General features: G+C 45.9%; 1 protein-coding gene and 1 long non-coding RNA gene across 3 annotated transcripts; one reads left to right on the top strand and one right to left on the bottom strand.

Annotated features, from left to right (window-relative positions):
- Nucleotides 1–3072: 3072 nt before the first annotated feature.
- On the bottom strand, nucleotides 3073–7956 carry RPL28 (ribosomal protein L28). The gene is made up of 5 exons (XM_081886179.1): nucleotides 7799–7956; nucleotides 6100–6191; nucleotides 5739–5862; nucleotides 3717–3835; nucleotides 3073–3202 (listed from the first exon to the last, which is right to left on the bottom strand). Exons 2-5 carry the CDS (start codon nucleotides 6178–6180, stop codon nucleotides 3113–3115), a joined length of 414 nt encoding a protein of 137 aa, XP_081742305.1. The 5' UTR covers nucleotides 6181–6191; nucleotides 7799–7956; the 3' UTR covers nucleotides 3073–3112.
- A 136-nt stretch (nucleotides 7957–8092) lies between these two features.
- LOC309355386 lies at nucleotides 8093–18449 on the top strand. 2 transcript variants are annotated; one of them, XR_014162525.1, is made up of 3 exons: nucleotides 8093–8488; nucleotides 9387–9579; nucleotides 18063–18449. It is a non-coding gene; the product is annotated as an uncharacterized lncRNA (long non-coding RNA). The 2 variants fall into 2 exon arrangements; XR_014162526.1 differs by lacking the exon at nucleotides 18063–18449 and having other exon boundaries at nucleotides 9387–9938.
- Nucleotides 18450–18745: the final 296 nt, after the last annotated feature.

Raw genomic sequence — 18745 nt, 5'->3', positions numbered from 1 at the left:
TGACACACCCCAGGCATAGTTGGGAGTTTGGTCTAGGAGCTGTCCGCTTTCAAATTGCATTAGGAAAGTCTCTCACACACATCCTAGAGTTCACCAAGTCACAACATAGCATAGTACATTTTCATCCCCACATTATGCACTCAGTCTCAACCAAAGTCCATGTGCAGGTGAACATCTGCATTGCTTAGCCAATGGCCAGTCTCTTTGGAGTTTTGCCTAGACTTGCAAGATGGTCCTAAAGGGATGCCCTTTGCCCTTTGCCCATGCGCAGATGCTAACTTTCCGGAGATTAAGTGGCATTACTACAACATGTTGTTACTTTTATGCATCCTTCCACATTCCCTTCTATATTATATTTAGCTTCGTGCCTTATTGCTTTTCCATAATCTAGTGATTCATTTATTTATTTTCAATCAGCTTTATGTATTATCCTTGGAAAGAAACAGTTCAAATACATTTTGCAGCCTAAAGCAAATGAAAAGATTTCTGTCACAACCACATCCCCATATGACACATACAGAAGCTGAGTAAAGGGGGCTGGGAGACAGAGACATTCATGTGGGGAAGAGGTTTTCTCTTCTCTGAGGGAAAAGGGCCAGAGGAGGGGTTGAAGGAAAAGGCTGTGGCATATAACGCAGCCATTTCCAGAGATGGATTAGGTATCAAGCAGAAAGCAAAGTCAGTTCCTGCTAGTTGACTGATACAAGACCAAACTCTGCTTTCACCTGCTGCCATGTTGTGATTGGCTCTGTCCCTGAAGCACCATTTAGTGGCTGATGGGCCTCAGTAACTTGCAGCCTTCTCAAGTGGTCCCTGGGGGTAAAAGTTTAAGAAGCCCTGACCTAGAGGACATAGCTGCGGCCTTTGGCCCTTCACTGCTTCACCACCGGCCACGCAGTGCAAAACAGCCCACAGGGTGGTGGTCATGCAATAACTTCGCTTTGTTTGTTTTTGTCTGACAGAAACATGCCATGTCCATTGCCATGCCAATGAATATTGTGTATGAAGGTGCATCTAACATTTATACTCTCTGAAGATATTTACTTTGGGTTGTAAAGGTAAAGCTGCACGGCTGTTGCATGGTTAAGCTGGGGGAAAAGAGTACCTATATATGAGTTTAGTGATGTAATGGTGGGATGTTGAATGAAATAAAATATATGAATGAATTCCTAATACAGTGCTGCTGGGGAAAGGTCTTTTTTCCCTCCCAGAGGACTCTGTGCCAGAATTGGGACTTCTGGAGAGAAGGGGGAACCTTCCACCCACCCCTCCCAACTCTGGCTGCCCGCTCAATTGTGGTGCCCAGGAAGGGAGATGGCAGGGCAGGAAAGAGGTCAGGACATACGTCAGCCCAGGGCTTCAAATAGCTAGCTGGGGTCATTGGGAGGCCTGCCAGTAGCCTGCTGGGCCTATTAGATCACCTTGCTTTGGCTCAGCAAACACCACAGAGCTCTAACAAAGATAGCTTGGGGCGGGGGACAGAGATCAGAGCCACCTGTAAGAATAGGTGGATTTAGGGAAATGCACTCACACCTGGCCCTATGGCCACAGCCATCTCCAGAGATCCAATCACCTCAGTTGTGGACCTGCCAGAACCTCACAGCTTTCATGCGGAAGGCACATGCTATACAGGACAGTGAGGTGTTTTAAATCTGGAAGCTTCGCCGCATTTCTCACCAGGGAATCAACATTGAACGGACAGGTGAGGTTCATGAAGCATGCATGCAAATGCACATCCATTTCACACCAGGTCCTATTTCCTGTTCAGCCCCCTCCCTTTTGGGATGTTCCTTTCTGATTGCCCCACTCCCTCCCAACCCACCCCACCCTTTTAAAGCATGAGAATAGTAGCAGCAGTGCTTGGACTCTAAGAGTCCCAGATTCAAATCCCAGCAATGAAACCTGTCAGCCTAGTTTCCTCTCTCAGAATTGTTGTGGAGAATAAAAACATGGTAAGGAAAGGAAGCCCTGGACCACCAGCACTTCTTGGGAGAAAAGAAATGCAGAATTTTGTGTGTGTGTATGGCTAGTCTAGCCTCTTATCAAGTCTTCCTGTGGCTTCTCCAACCACTAAATGCAAGGGGAAAGGGAAGAGAAGTTTGTGAAAATATTTGATGCAACCCTGTGTCTACTTAGATGTAGGTCCTAGTGAATTCAGTGCGGCTTATTCTCAGGTAAGTGGAGCTAGAATTGCAGCCTATGCCTTCTCTCACCAGTGAAAGACTTTCCTAGCTTAACTACCAGATTCTGCAGGCAGCAGCCCATTAGTTTTTGCCTGCATCGTTCCTCTCTCACACAATGACGCTCTGAACGAGCACAAAGTGCAATTATCATTCAGCAACTGCAGCCAGCTCTTATATCTGAGGCGGAGACATTAACACAAAAGTTGGTTTTCAAGTACTTCTAAGCCTCACCTCAGAATAAAATTCACTGGTATTCATCTATCCCTTGGGACAAGAAAAAATGGAAGTATACTAGGTGGTAACAAGGAGTTTTCTTAGCTCTAAACTGCCATCTGTTGGTCATTGTCAAGGCAATTAAACAAGCATCTGTAAATCACCTTCATGACCCCCAATAGTGGACATGGAGACTTAAAAGACCGGCTCCTTTTATTTTCTCTCCCCACCCCACCCCATTTCCTCCTATGCCTTTCTTCTATTCCTTTTTTTTTTTTACTACTGAATTTGTCTTGTAGCACCTTAAAGCCTACCACATGTATAGTGCTGTATGCTTTTACAGAGGCCACTTCCATTATACTCTCAGAGTGCTATTCTCAGCAGGAGTTATAAAAGAGTAAGCTTCCCAACAATTGGGACAAGAGGCTCCACAATGCAAAGTAGTTGTATGTATATGAGAAACCCAGTTATCAGCAAGGTAGGAGATTATTTGGCCACTAATTTTTTGAGTTGTTCTCTTTGTGCAAATGAATCTCTGCAGGACAGGGAGCAACACAGCCTCTTTTGCCTTTTGGGAGACAATTCAGCAAAATGACAACTGCAGACCAGGGCTTGTATTCAGTGGCAAAGAAACAACCCAGGTTTCAATCTATTTACACCAATCAGCAACGCCATGTTCTGGTTCTAATCCTTTATTGGATAATCTGACAACTGTTTTATGTAGCCTTTGTAGCCCGAGTTCGCTTCTTCTTCACCACCACTGGCTTCTGGCTGCGCAGAATTGCACTGGCACGACGCAGAGCAGCCTGAGAGGGAGAGTTAAGAGGAAAAGTGAGCTAACAAGAGCCTCAGATGGAAAACTGAGGCTGCAAAGCACAGCAGTTATTTCCAGGTCAAGCACCTCTAGCGGTTTCTTAAAAAACCCAGATCCTGAAACACATCGTTTCTATACTGTTTCTCAAACTTGCAATACCCTCCTCTCCTCCTGTCAGATCTACGAACTTAAATGAGCAGAACCATCTTCACTCCTAAAGCAGGAGTGAAACAGAAGCCCTTTAGCAATTTCTCAATGTCTTTTGCAATTCAAAACACACTATCATAACCCTGGTTTTACACAGAAGGGTGCTTTTCATTGACTGCACCACACTTTGAACATTCATAGTGTTAGATAGATTTCGTAAGCATCTCAATTCTCACTCTAAAATGCCAGCTTACCATGCCATTTTGTTTCTGATGAATTGCCACCATATGCTCCATATGGAGACTAAATATATCCCAGTGCAAATCTACAGAAGGAGAAACCAAAGGGCCTCAACTTACCATGCGCAGGTCTTTGCGGTAGTTGTTCTTGCGGATGATGTGGCGGAGGCTGCTAAGAGTGGCACGGGCATTTTTGTTGATGGTGATCTTCTCGTAAGAGGTGGCTGGCTTCCGCTGGCCTGCAAGAGTGAAAGGTTAGGTCGCATGGATGGAACAAAAACCTAGAATCTCTAAGATGGAAGCAGCAATGCCAAATGACACACCAGTGCACTTAGGAGAAAAATATAATAGTTTGGAAGTCCTTACCATCAGCCCCAGTCAGCATGGTCAATAATTAGAATAAAGGTAAAACAGTAAAAGTCCCCTGGACAGTCAAGTCCAGTCAAAGGCAACTATGGGGTGTGGCGCTTAGCTCACTTTCCAGGCCCAAGGAGCTGGCATTTGTCCACAGACAGCTTTCCGGGTAATGTGGCCAGCATGACTAAACCGCTTCTGGCGCAACCGAACTCCGTGATGGAAACCAGAATGCACAGAAATAACATTTACCTTCCTGCTGCAGCAGTAACTATTTATCTACTTGTACTGAGGTGCTTCCGAACTGCTAGGTTGGCAGGAGCTGGGACAGAGCAACAGGAGCTCACCCAATTTCACGGATTAGAACTGCCGACCTTCCTATCAGCAAACCCAAGAGGCACAGTGGTTTAGAGTAGACCACAGCACCACCTGCGTCTCTTCAAAATAAGGAGATGTAGTCCAGCAACATCTGGAGATTCTCAGGTTCCCACCTTATAGTCACCACGCAAGGGAGGTCAGCATTTTCACCACACAGTGGCCTGCCTAAGACCTACCCAGTAAGTTCAGCTGAATTTTTCAGCTCGAGACTTTCAGTCCAAACTCACGTTCTAGATGGCAGCACACACAAGTGAGGGACAATGGCTGATCTTAAAGGATAGGAAGATTCACAAAAGAGGAGATTGCCCCTTCAAAGAGTTTGGTCGCAGTCAGAACAGGGTTTTATATGTAATCAGCATCTTGAATTGCATGGGGAAACAGACTGAGAGCAAGTATAGCCGGTGTTATTTATTTTCCGCCTTTTCCCTTGACAGGACTCAAGGTGGCTTACAGATAAAAACAAGAACCGCTAAAAACACAGAAATACTGATCATTAAAATACAATTAAACACTGAAAGAATTAATCCTATATACATCATAAAGGGGGGGGGGAGTGGCCACACAATCGCAACAGCTTGCCCCAGTCAAGATTTCCACAGCAGCCTTCTGCACCTATTGGTTTTTCTGTGGTTTTCAAAGGCAGCTCCACACAAATCACATAGCAGTAGCAAAACTGAGATATGCAAGTAGGACCATAGCCAGAACCGACTATCAGGTAAGGCACATCTGGCAAAGCAGCTGAACTTCGGCAAAAGTACTCCAAGCCACAGCAAATTTGTGAACATCCAACAAGCCGGATCCAGGAGATCTTGGGAAGCGCAACATCATCCCAAACAGGACAACCTCCTATTCCTGAACCAGTAGCACTCCTACCCAACAGCACTGTTGTCTTGTCCAGATTTAAATTTCAGTTTGTGTACCTTCATCCAGTCTGCCACTGACTTCAGACACAGATTCAGAACTGTATGGCCTCCCCAGAACAGGGTGGCATGGAACTATAGAGATGAGTCTCATCAGCATACCGAAGTAAACCCACTCCCTGGCCCCAGATGATCTATCTCCAAGTGATATCATGTAGATGTTGAAGAACATTGGTGATTTTATGATCCCACAGAGAAATATGTAGACCTTAATTTTCGATAACATTTCCTGTTCCCCAAATTTGTATTTTCAAGCTTTTAGAATTTCATTTTAAAACAATGGCTGGAATGAATACAGGCACTTGGGACAGCCAGGTAGTGTTCGCAAAAGGGATAAGGGTGTTAGAAGTCCCTCCCCCTCCAGCCACAAAACTGCATCCCTCTGACACTCTACGAAATGCTGCACTATCTACACACAAATTTTCTATGGCTCCAGAACGAGAAACTTACTCCATTCAACATTATTTTACTCTAAACTAGGCTAACCCACCTGCACGCTTCTTGAGGACCACAACAATGCCCTTCCCATCAGCTGCAGGTTCCACGCCCACAGTCTTGCGATGAATCAGTCCATTGTAGCGGAAAGAGTTGCGGGCTTTGAGGTTGTTTGGTTCCTTGGAAGAAACAAGAAAAGGTGTTACTAGGACTCCTGGGTTCCAAGAGGAAAAGAGGAGAGCTTAAGAGGTGTGGAACAATGTGTTTGAAAGTGAAAAAAGGGAAATAGAATTGTTGGAAAATAAAACCTAGGTCAGCGAAGTTCTTTAGGAAGGAAATAAGCACTAGAATTTTCAGCAAAGAGGATAGAAGGTCAAGGCTCCTGGTTTTTATTTTTTTAATTGAGGGCAGCTCACCGTGCTATATATTTGCTTGTTCCTTTTGATAAGGAAACTCGAGCAGTTGCGGACTATCATCCATTGCAGATGGGCAGACATCGTGCAGAATCCTAGGGATGAGAAGATCAAGCAATGAGAATATAAGAAAAAGAAATACGCCATTGTCAGAAGCCCAGTGCATAATCGTCTATATCCTCACACTCTCCTGCTTTAGGTATTTCCCCTCTAATTTTATGCTCCTTTACACATTATTCCAGTCTTGACATCCTGGTACCTCTAAATGTCACACTCCTCTCCAAACACAATGAAAGAGACAGTGTACTATTGTGGTTAGAATGCTGGACTAGGACCTGGCAGATCAGGGCCCAAGTCCCCACTCAAGCAATGAAACTCATTGGCTCACCTTCACTCAGTCATTCTCTCTCTCTCTCAGGCTAACCTCACTCACTTGTAAAGATGAAATGGAGATGGGAGAGGTGTGTGTGCCACCTTGACCTCCTTGGAGAAAAAGTGGGATATAAATGTAGTAACAAAGAGGGGGCTATGCTCATCAGATTCCTAATACAGCACACTACAATACAGTAGACAAAAGGCAATTATTAGGCCTCAAGAATAGGCTATTTGTTTAAATACCACTTCTTCTATCAGTGAGTGGTAGTAGTAGAATTCTGTTGTATCTTCTTCCCCCTGATATGTCACAGCAAGTAGAGACACAGCCAATGAAGGAAAGGGAAATATAAACTTAAAAGGAGAACAATAACACTGAGCAGAGGAAGATGCCTGCAAATGAGTTGCTGTTTATCATCTGACATAATATACCCTTATAACATCGTTAAGCCAGGGTTTCCCAAAGTGGTGGATACGGAGCACCCTGGGGTCAATGGGACTATGTAGAAGGTAAATAAAGACATTGGGGTTAAAATTAAGATTACAAGGGATAGTGCAAATGAACAAACAACAAATTACTTGGAAATTATGAGCCTCAGATAAAAAGGGTGTGGGCATATAGAGTGCACCTCCCTTGCCATTGAGAAGCCTCTGCATTTAATAAGTTATCTAATTTTTACATTTTGTGAATCCTAGAGATGGCAATTAATGGTTACTAAATGTTGATTATATATCATTCATGCCTGATTTTATTTCATTTACATTTCTAATAATCTGGGTTCGGGTGAATGACATCTTTCAAAGCTCATCAATGGGTCAATGAAACCTGCATTAATGCTCCTTACCATACACAGAGTTATATTATACCTTTGTAACATGCCACACATTCATTCAAACCTCAAGCTAGCGAGGCACCAATGCACAGACTGTATTTCACACACACAAAAACCGGTCTCAGGAGCTGACAAGCATCCTCAACACGGTAAGGGAGAGAGCCCTTAACTGTTAAAAATTTAGCCCAATCTTAGCGCATACCAAAAGTAAAATGAACCTGCGCGCTGCCTCCGGGAATAAGGGTGGGAATTAGGCGACCCACAACCCCTTTTTGTGCCCAATTGAAATCAACCTACAAGACTGAAATGGAGAGACTGGCCACGTGACAGCCCCTCCAAACCAACTTCCCCTCCCCACTTTCTGGTAGGCCTCAGGCACATACACTGCGGGAGAGGACCCCGAACCTGCCCTCACTACCCCCAATTCTCTTCCCTCCCCTCCAACCGGGATAATCCCACTTCCCCCGTCCAGGACAAACACGAGGCCCACTCCTTACCCTCTTCTCGCGACGACGGCCGGAAACGGAAAAGGAGGTCCGGAGCCGGCGCGAGGGGGTTTTATACCAGCTCCTTCCCACCTCTCGGTGCTGCCCGCCTCTTCCGCTTTGCGGCGCAGGGAGTCTCTCGGGCACTTCCGGCCTACGTTCGAACAGCTTTTCCAAGCCGACTGTAAAGCTATAGAGGGGCGGGGGGAGAGTGGGCGGTTTCGCCACAGAGATGTCGAGGGACAGAGCGGCACCATCATTGCCTTTCAGTTTTGAACGGCAGCCTTCCGGGGGCCTTTCGCGAAGCTTTCGGAAAATGGCGGCGTTCCTATGAGAAGGGCTTCGGAAGAGTTCGGCGGCACCTCGGAACCGTTCGGGTTTTCCTTCGGGCCGTTCTGCATGACGTCAGGAGCGTTCCGAGAAGGCGGCAGTGGACGATCGAGCGAGAAGCCGGAGCCAATCGGAAACCGCCGGGAGCGCCTTTCGGAGGCTCTGCTCGGGCGGCTCAGTTCAGCGGCTGCTGCCTCTGGCGGAGGGTGGCGAGAGCCTGACTCACTTTTGCGCATTCTACACTAGTGTGATGGGGGAAAGAGAGAGAGAAACCTGAATTAGGTTTTGAGGGACGCCTGTGCCGCTCCATTTGTTTTAAGCATTCATATACCACTTTTTAGATATACAAAACTCCAAAGTGACGTAAACAGTGTGAGTGGGAAGGGGATTTTTGAAAAACACAATTTGAATAAACACAAATTGGGACAAAATAGAGACTTGCTGCACATCAGGAGATTAGCAAATGTACAGTGGTACCTCAGGTTACATACGCTTCAGGTTACAGACTCCGCTAACCCAGAAATATTGCTTCAGGTTAAGGACTTTGCTTCAGGATGAGAACAGAAATCGGGGTCCGGCGGTGCGGCAGCAGCAGGAGGCCCCATTAGCTAAAGTGGTGCTTCAGGTTAAGAACAGTTTCAGGTTAAGTACGGAGCTCCGGAACGAATTAAGTACTTAACCTGAGGTACCACTATATTGTGGCATCATCTTTCCGTGGATCAGATGTGAAGTGACAAAATGGGTTGGGGTGTGTTTATTTTTGCACATACCCTAGTAACTGTAACTAAGCTTAAGTACATGTACCTGAAATAACACAAAGGATCCCCCTTTTCTGCCCTACTTCTGCTTGCCCCCTTTTTTCTGTTGTCTTAAAGGTAAAGGTACCCCTGCCCGTGCGGGCCAGTCTTGACAGACTCTGGGGTTGTGCGCCCATCTCACTTAATAGGCCAGTGGCCAGCGCCGTCCGGAGACACTTCCGGGTCACGTGGCCAGCGTGACATCGCTGCTCTGGCGAGCCAGAGCTGCACACGGAAACGCCGTTTACCTTCCCGCTAGTAAGCGGTCCCTATTTATCTACTTTCACCCGGGGGTGCTTTCGAACTGCAAGGTTGGCAGGCGCTGGGACCGAGCAACGGGAGCGCACCCCGCCGCGGGGATTCGAACCGCCGACCTTTCGATCGGCAAGCCCTAGGCACTGAGGCTTTTACCCACAGCGCCACCCACATCCCCTTTTTCTGTTGTCTTACCTGTGATGAATTTTGTATTGCAGACTCCTTGCTGCGAGGACCTCTCCTCTTTTATCTTTTGAAAAGCAACGTGCATGAAGAAGGCAGGTTGTGTTTTGATAAAAAGCATCATATTTCTTGAGCCTGAGGCACCCACCATCTGAGCAAGAGAAAGTGCACACACTGAACTGAATGCATGAGTTGACGCTGAATCCCAGAAGATGGGAGGCCCTTTGGGTAGGCAGTTCCCAGGTTGGGGAATTGGGCAGTTTGCTTGTTCTGGACAGATGTGTAGTATTGGGCGGAGGGGGTGCTTATTGAGCCATTGTTGTCAATGGATGGTTCAATAAGTTTCTGCAGTGGCTCTTTGCATCCCTTTTCCAGCTCAGGCTGGTGTGCGAGATACAGCCATTACCTGGAATGGGATGGCTTCATGACAGTGACCCATGTGTTGGTTAATCTCAAGATTTGACTCGTGGGTTGTGCACTGTGTAAAGGCTGCCTTAAGGTTGACTCGGAAGTCACTGCTGTTGGACTTCCTTTGCCAACCAAGTTTGCGCAGCGACTGGGATGATAGAATTAAAACTTGCCTGCAATATCTTTGCATATTTTATTTTAAATAATAATCAAACAGCTACAACTCACCACTCTACACCAGCCAGTACCATACAAAGCATTTGGTCAACTTAAATACAGATTTCAAAAGAATCAATTACCCTGTCACATCGCTGCATTTGGTGCAGCAGATAAAGTACCCCCTGCTAATTCGTTAAATTGTTAAGATACTACAGGTGTGTTGAATTGTTAAGAGCTCACAGATGTTCAGCCATGCAGGTTATAATTACAAAGACATACCATTGACCATAAGAATATTAAGAAAACCTAACAGCCACTTGTGCAAAACTCCGCTGTTTAGATTGTTCACAGAACAGCCTCCTGCAATCACGAAACACTTCTGTCTATGGAGCAACATGATCTGCCAATTTATTTAAGACATTTATATTCTGCTTAAATAGTTACATTTCTAAGCAGCTGTGCATAAAAACCCCCAATCCACTGAAAACTGGGACAATAAAACAAAAAATCAGCATAAATCCAAACACTACATTAAAGGTTCTGTTCGCTGACTTATAAAGCCCTGAACAATTTGGGACCTGGTTACCTGAGGTAACACCTGCATTGTCCTGGCTTCTGAAACCTCAGGATGAAGCCCTCTTGGCTGATCTGATGGCAACCAGGGGAGGACCTTCTCTGCCGTGGCCCCCAGTGGCCCACACTATCCAAGTTATGGCAGTTCATGATGCGGGGCAGGACAGTAAATGAGAGCCAATGTGGTGTAGTGGTTAGAATGTTGGACTAGGACCTGGGAGACCAGGGTTCAAATACCTACTTGGCCATGAAGCTCATTGGGCGACTTTGGTCCAGTCACTGCCACTCAGCCTAACCTACCCCACAGGGTTGTGGTGGGGATTAAATGAGGAGGAGGAAAAACCATGTGCCCCACATAGGACAATTGAGCTCCTTGGAGAAAAAGGTGGGATTAGAAAAGCAATAAATAAATGTTTGAAGCGCAAGCAAATAAACAGCAATATGTTCTTCATTAGTTGACCTAAGGTTCTGCTCCAACCCGTTAACTCATTGCCGTATCTCTTATTCTCTGAGAATGAAGCAGCAACAACAGCCTATAATAGGATATTTCCATCCCTCCATACACCTTAGAAGTGACTGGTTACCCCCCCAGCTCACTTTGCAACACGTCACCCCCCCTTGCTTTGTTTCCCCCTCAGAACTCTCTGTGATTTATTTTCCTGCCTCTTGTGACTTTTGTTCTGCCATGGAGATGTTCCCCCCTTGTTTCTTTTATGCCACCTTGTGACTTCTTTTATCTCTCTCTTTCTGTGTAATCTTTCACACCTCCCAATGACTCTGTGTGTGCTTCCTTGCGGTCTCACGCCCTCCTCCTCTGTTTTCTATTTATTTTCTCCTCTCATGCAACCACTTCATGCTGCGATTTTTATTTTAAAACAAAATAAATCCCCCTCGCCCCCTAGAAACTAATTTCACACTTTCTTCTGCAATCCTTGCTGTGCAAATTGCTTATTTGCTGCACCTTTGGGACAGGTCCTGACAGGGACCAAGACTGGCAAGGGGCTTCCAGAAGCTGGCTCTGCGCCCTCTGCTGCAAGGGAAGCTCTGCAGCTGGCCCATGGGTAAGCAGGCAAGCAGATAGGAGACTTCACGGTGGACGGCTGCCCATTAGGGATAATGGGGCACTGCCTCACCAACCTTGTTTGCCATTGATGGGGCCCCACCTGCCTGTCTTCTGACTTGCACCTATGCCAGGCAATAGTCCTAGCTGTTAGCTTCCTGCTCCCTATTCCCAGTGGCTCCACCTACTGCTGCCCTCTCTGCCTTCTGCCCTGCCAGTCCCGCTGTGGCTTAGCAGATCCTGGAGGGAAGGAGAATGGCAGAGGGTTGTGTGTGTGTGCATGGGCCAAACTGGCAGCAGGCAAAGTGGTGGGCTCTGGAGGTATAAGACTCTGCCCGGGGTATCCAAGGGTGCAGAGACATTCCCTAGTCATTGCACTCAGCTCAGCATCTCTCAGCCAGCATGATGTAGAAGTTAGAGAGCGTAGACTAGCACCTAAGGGACCAGAGTTCAAATCCCCACTCGGCCATGAATTTCACAGGGTGACCTTGGTCCAGTCACAGTCTCAGCCTAACCAGAACAGGATTGTTCTGTGGATAAAATGGGGAGGAAGAGAACTATGTCTTGAGCTCGGAGGAAAGGCAGGATATAATTCGTTAAGTAAATGATTTTGGAATTAACCTCAGCAGAACTCCCAGCCGAAATGCTTGAAAGCCCTGTATCCAACCACTACCCCATCAATCAATTCATCCTTTGTGCTGGCAAGCCACTGCAGCATCACAGGGGCAGAGGACCATTTGACCCTTCCAGTATGTGGGTATGCCTGGTGATGTGGTGGCTGTAATTATTGTTATTTTTATTCATACCCTACCCATCTGGCTGGGATCCCCAGCTACTCTGGGCAGCTCCCAACAGAATATTAAAACATGATAAAACATCAAACGTTAAAAACTTCCTAAAACAGGGTTGCCTTCAGATGTCTTCTAAAAAGCAGATAGTTCTTTATTTCCTTGACATCTGATGAGAGGGTGTCCCACAGGGCGGGTGCCACTACCGAGAAGGCCCTCTGCCTGGTTCCCTGTAAGCTCACTTCTGGCAGTGAGGGAATTGCCAGAAGGCCCTCAGAGCTGGACCTCAGTGTCTGGGCAGAACAATGGGGGTGGAGACACTCGTTCAGGTATACTGGGCTGAGGCTGTTTAGCCAGACCATTCTACCTACCAGGGAACAGATTAAAACTGCAAGTGAGGCATTAGCATGACCAGAACTGTTTTGAATCAATTTATCCCACTTTGATACACACCCCGTTCTCTGAGTTTTGTGACATTCCAGGGGTGCATGAGGGCTTACCTATGTTTGGCTTCCTTTGGAAGGAAGCCACTGGGGGCTGACTGGTGTTATGTAATGTTTGAGTTTATTTACAAAAGTATAGGTTGAGCATAGGTGGTTTCATGGACTGGTTGGTCACATCTGGGATGAACCATCTGGGGAAGCACCAAGGGAAGAAGGTTCAGAGCCCAGGGAGTGGTGGTGAGACAACCATGAGTAGTCAGAGGGAGGACTGGGAAGAGGTGTCAGAAGCTGAAGAGGTACCAGGGCTTAGTGAGCTGGGAGAGTCTGTGGCAGAGAGGTCCAGAATCAGAGACAGCTGAAGCAGGAGAGAAGGGAGGCCAAGAGGCAGAGATGAGTCAGGCTGGTGAAGAGTCATGGAGCAAGTCCCTCCCCATCTCCCAGAACCAGGAGAGGCGTGAAAAGAGTGGAGGAGAGGTTGGCTGCATGCAGACACAGTCTCTGATTGCTTGGGGAAAGCCCTGGAGAGGAGGGGACTTAGACGGATGTCGGGAGGCAGGGACTTTCAGTCTTAGCAACTGATCCATGGGGCAAGACCTACCAGGGATGAGCTGCTGTGCTCATTAGGTTTGTCACTCAGCCAAGTCTGTGCAGATTGTGTTCTTGCTAATAAAGAGTTAACTCCAACTGGCCTGGTGTGATTTACTGCTGGCTCCTGCCTGACAGATTGATCCTGACTGGTGGAGATGCACACAGCTTAAAAAAGGGATAACATGCCTATAGGCTGCATTTAGCTCCCCAATATTTTTTTTGTGATCCCCTCAAACCCTACCAATTTGTCATTTTATTAAAAAAAAAGTGGCTGTCAGCTGCTTCTACCGTCGTGTGAACGTGGCCCCAGTTGCATTGGCCTGACTGGGGGACAGGAAGTTTCCCCAGTAAATGAATGCAGTTGATCAAACTTTGGGAGATCTGGTGGGCTAGCAGGCAGGACCACTCAGCTTCACCCTTTGATATAGGATCTGAATTCATCTGTGGTCCTCTTGAGACTTCAGGACTGGGATTGCGCACATTTTTATTTTTATTTTAAGAGAGCGGGAGAGAGAGTTTGGTTCAGGGAGGACGGGGTAATTAACAAGCTATTGATTGCCCAGGCGGGCTGATCGATTGGGAAGGAAGCGAGGTTGCGCTGAGCACCGGCCGCACAGTGCGAGGTTGTTGGAGGGGGTGCAGATGGCATTGATGCTCTGGCTGCTGCTGCTGCTGCCCCTTCTCTGGGGTGGGGGGCTCTCGTTTGAACTGCACGAGGCCATTGAGGAGCTGCAGAGCGAGAACACACAGCTCCAGGGCAAGATCCAGAATCTCACGGAAGCCCTAAGTGAACTCAGGCTCTTCGTATGGAACCGATCGCAGGGTGAGACCCCCCAAATCTGGATCATGACCCCTCCCTTTCCTGGCAGCACCAACACTCCTCTATTCCAACCTGTATTCCCAGGGCTATCATCTCCTCTTTTATCCGATCCCATTCTTTTCAGTATAGGTAGATTTGTAGTAGCTCTCTGTTAGTTGCACGCAAAGCAAGTTACTAGTCCTTATCGGTATGTGGAAGAGCTTGGAAAACACTGAGCAGTTTCTAGTGAAAGATCGGAAGCTGGTACAGTGGGAGCAGATTGCAATATCTTGTGGTCAAGAGGACATGTGCATGTTGTGACAAGCAGAAATATTTTGTCCACTTAAGTGTGCCACGTTTGGGGGGAATACCAGAAATGTGCTTCTTCAAACAGAACATTTTACTAGTGGCAAGAAAGCAACAACTACGTGCCGTGTTTAGATCCCATGCTGAGCCGATGATGAATAAACTATGCGAAGTAAGGCGATATATATGCTAATTAATATGCTTAAAAAAAATTATTGCAGAACTGGGGTGACCTTGAGATAGAAGCTCTGCTAACTGTGCTCATAATTAACAGCACTGATTTTGCTCACTAGGGAGGTGGGTTCACCTGCCTGCTGCAACTATCCAAAGGGCCTCACCTTTGTTGACAGCAGATCTTAATAACTCCAGTGTTTACAGTGATTTTGAAATCCTGAAAATGTTCCCGTTGGGGAGAGTGCTGCTGCATGTGATGATAAAGGCAACCCAATGTATAAATATCAGAATGCAGCTCCTGTCAACTGCTATGATTAAGACTAGGTAATGACCAAGCTACGATGCCTTTCCTGGCTGATTGGAAAGCAATTTACTCTTTATTGAATAAGAGCAATCTATATGAAAATCTGTGCCCTCAAATATTTTCCATGTTGTTGATGTTTGAGTGATCCATATACATTAGGTCGCAGTGTGTGGGTACTGTAAATCAGTCCTTGGCTCTAGTAATGGGTTGGACGAGGGCCAACAAACAGAAGCTAAACCCAGATGCAGAGAGGAGGAGTGTGTGGGTACGTTATTAGTCTTCCCAAGGGAGTGGTGTTCACAGCACAGGGGGCTGGTGCTCAATGGAACTGGTTGGGTGGGAGGCCCAACAGTAGGTGGCGCCATAGAGCCAATGACGGGCAGAACCAACAAGTTGTAGTTCTGCCCCATTATCTTCCCTGCTGAGTCCTACTAGTGAGTACAACACTGAGACTAAGGAAGAGGGAGCTGGCAGGCGGGGCTTGGGGGCTGGCTGTGAGCAGACTGAGTTTGGTGGAGCAGGGCCCCATCTGCCCCCATGGGCCAGCCTTCATTGCATTATTCTTATTGATCCACAGCTGCAACTACATGTAAACAGAGATAGCCTGGCCATGTTATCCCTGTGCTGGTAATCTCCAGTCTAGACTACTGTACATTGGGCTGCCATTGAAGGTTGTTCAGAATCTACCCTTGGTGCAGAATGCAAATGCTACATTACTAACTGGGCATTGTTTTCATATTAAGTACAATGCTATGCCCACAACACTGTTCCTAGTCTATTTCCAGGCCCAATTTGACGTTAAGCTGTTCGACAGAGGGCTTCCTGTGAGGGGCTTCTTTGTGGTGGTGTCCCAGTTGTGGAATACCCTCCCTGCAGAGGCCCACCTGGTCCTTTCAGCCCCAGACATACATTTTTTATTTTCCTGAGATTGTTTTCCTCAATCCTGCTTACTGTTTTATGATTATTTTGTGGCCTTTTAGCTTATCATCTTTAGTTATATTTTACTTTTTAGGAACCATCCTGGGAATACAATGGAAGGGTGCTATTAAAATGCTTAAAAATAATTTATTTATTATGCCTTATTAGCAATTGAGCGACTGTATCTAGTTCAGTTCACCATTAGGCATAAGAAACGCCAAGGAAATTAAATGTTAAGTATCAAACAAGCGAGCGGCTTTAATATTAATAGTTATGTTCTTCTTAGTCAAATCTGTTCGTGACTCAGCTAGTGGTATTAAAAATGTAGCAATGTTCCTCATATCTTTGAAATCATTATTTAAAAGTATAAAAGCATAATTTAAAAGTATAAAATATCATTTCAAGGATAGATCGGATATAGAATTCCCTTAAAATATCTGTGAGGTATGCCTTTATCCTTACAGCCTGGGATTGTATATAATTGTCCAGTTATTTGGTATTTGTCTTTTTTCTTCTTTTTAAAGTATGCTAAAATAAATGATCAAAAAGAAAGAAAAGATCTGAGCCCCAGTTGTTGAGAAAGGAAAGAAATGCACAGAGAATGGGAATGTGGCAAGCGAAACGCTTTGTACTCCAATGCCAGAAACGTACTTTTCCAAACTGAAGACCATTCAGATCTCATCCACAGAAGCTGGATACCCTGAAGTGACGTCTTAAAGACCTGGGCCAAACATAGTTTGATCTCAGTCAGCGCATACCCTCCAACATTTCTCTGGTGAAAATAGGGACGTCCCATTCCAGAATGATAATTTTACTATTTATACCCCACACATCTTACTGGGTTGCCCCAGCACTCTGGAGAGCTTCCAACATATATAAAACATAATAAAACAGTAAACTTTTTTTTTAAAAAACTTCCCTATACAGGATTGCCTTCAGATGGCTCGGGGGGCAGATAACTCCATACATTTCTCCAATGAAAATAGGGACATCCTAAGGAAAATCGGGACATTATGGGATCAAATCAGAAACTGGGATGGCTTCTCTAAATCAGGGATGTCCCTGGGAAATAGGGACACTTGGAGGGTCTGTCAGCTCCATAACCTCTTTCTCATGCCTCAGCCCTTGAAGTAGTTGTTATGTACTGAAGTTCTCACCCTGGCCAGCAGGGGGATACTGTAGATAGTTATGCAAATAAGGGATCGAAAGTGACGTTCAGTGATTGGGTAGTTACAGAAAATTGTTACAGTTACGTTGTACTGGAGCTGTATATAAGCAGGCTGACTGAACCCTTCAGTTCAGTTCTGTCCTGGCCTGTGAATAAACAAGAGCTGTTTGAAGAATCGCTGTGTCGTCTGATATGTTCACCCAGTGGCATAGTGTGGGTTGTCAGCACCCGGGGCAAGGCAAGTAATTTGCGCCCCCTAACCCGTGGATTTTAGCACTCGAGTCTCTTCCACTAGATTAGTTAAAGAAACCCTTACCCCCTAAGCACATGTATTGTTTGTTATGAAAATACTGATGTAATTAAAGTAAAATGCATCTAAATACAAGTTTATTTTCAAACACTTTATTGAGTGCGAAAATGCATTACACATTCTCCACATTTTCAGCAGGTCTATGAATACAAATCTACAAATGTAGTAACTTAGCATGGGCCATGCTATTATATGTCGTCTCACAACCATCGTAAACGACAAAAAATATCAAGAACAAAAACTAAACATCAAAATGGAACCATACCCTGGAGATGATCCAAGACTGGGCTAGATGGAGCCAACTTCCCCAATCCTGTACCTCTAATTGTAATTCTTTAATAGAAGTGCAAGATATCAATCTGTATATACAGATTAATTTAAATTCGCCTGCTTTTAATTAGCACAAAGTTTTCAACAACGGAATTGAAATCTACATTAAAGTCTCTCTCAATGGACAGTATTGCTATATTACTCATTGCAGCGAGAGAGAGTGAGTGAGCCAGGTAGGGGCAGAGAGCTGCAAGTGCGAGCGCGTCCCCCAGATGTTGTGCCCGGTGCGGCCGGCCCCCCCTGCACCCCCCACGCTAAGCCACTGTGTTCACCCACAACATAACAGTAGTAATAAAGAAAAGCAGCTTAATGGTGTGTGTGTGTGTGTGTGTGTTGAGCATGCCTGAAGAATGGTTAATTTCACAACATGTCTTTTCCTTCAGGTTCTCATTCCACGGCTGAACACCTTCTCCGTGAGCACCTGCCTTGCCGCCCAGATGCCCATTGGCGAAACACGGCTGCTCCCCGCCTTCCTGAGCCTTCCTCGTGGCTCCTTGCTGCTATGCTCTTGATGGCGATGTTGTCAAAAGTCATGGGCTGAAAAAAAATAACAGCATAGGTGTGTGCGCGTCTGTGCACAATGCTCCTCTGCCTCTGCCGGGGGAGCTCTGATGCTTCTTGGAGCTTCCTTTCCCACCTTCTAGAAGGGAGATCATGCTTTCTGACCTTTTCTTGGACTTTGGCTCCTGCACCAGAGGGTTTTGGGTACAATTTTTATTTATGCTATCTTGACCTGTTGATTCTGGATTGCATCTAACCCAGCCAGATGGGCAGGGTATAAATAATAAAAGTATTATTATTATTATTATTATTATTATTATTATTATTATTATTATTATCACCATCATCATCAATGGACGACTTAATGTCTGTGAACAGGTGATTCAATGGGTGTACGCAAAAGCTCAGTGGTTGCTGAGCAGCCCTAAGTGATTGGGGGTGTGGCCCTATGAAGGGTACTTTGAATAGTTTAAGATGTTTCAGTGGATATTGTGCAGACTCAGTTTTTGACCAAAAGAAGCTAACTTGGGGAGGGGGGTCATTAGAAAGGGGTTGGAGTCTTTGA

The sequence above is a fragment of the Podarcis melisellensis genome (genome assembly GCF_964234715.1).
Source record: "Podarcis melisellensis genome assembly, chromosome: 13".
In the NCBI taxonomy this organism is placed as follows: domain Eukaryota; kingdom Metazoa; phylum Chordata; class Lepidosauria; order Squamata; family Lacertidae; genus Podarcis; species Podarcis melisellensis.
The sequence above is the reverse complement of the archived record's forward strand: the minus strand, read 5'-3'. Positions and strand labels throughout refer to the sequence as shown.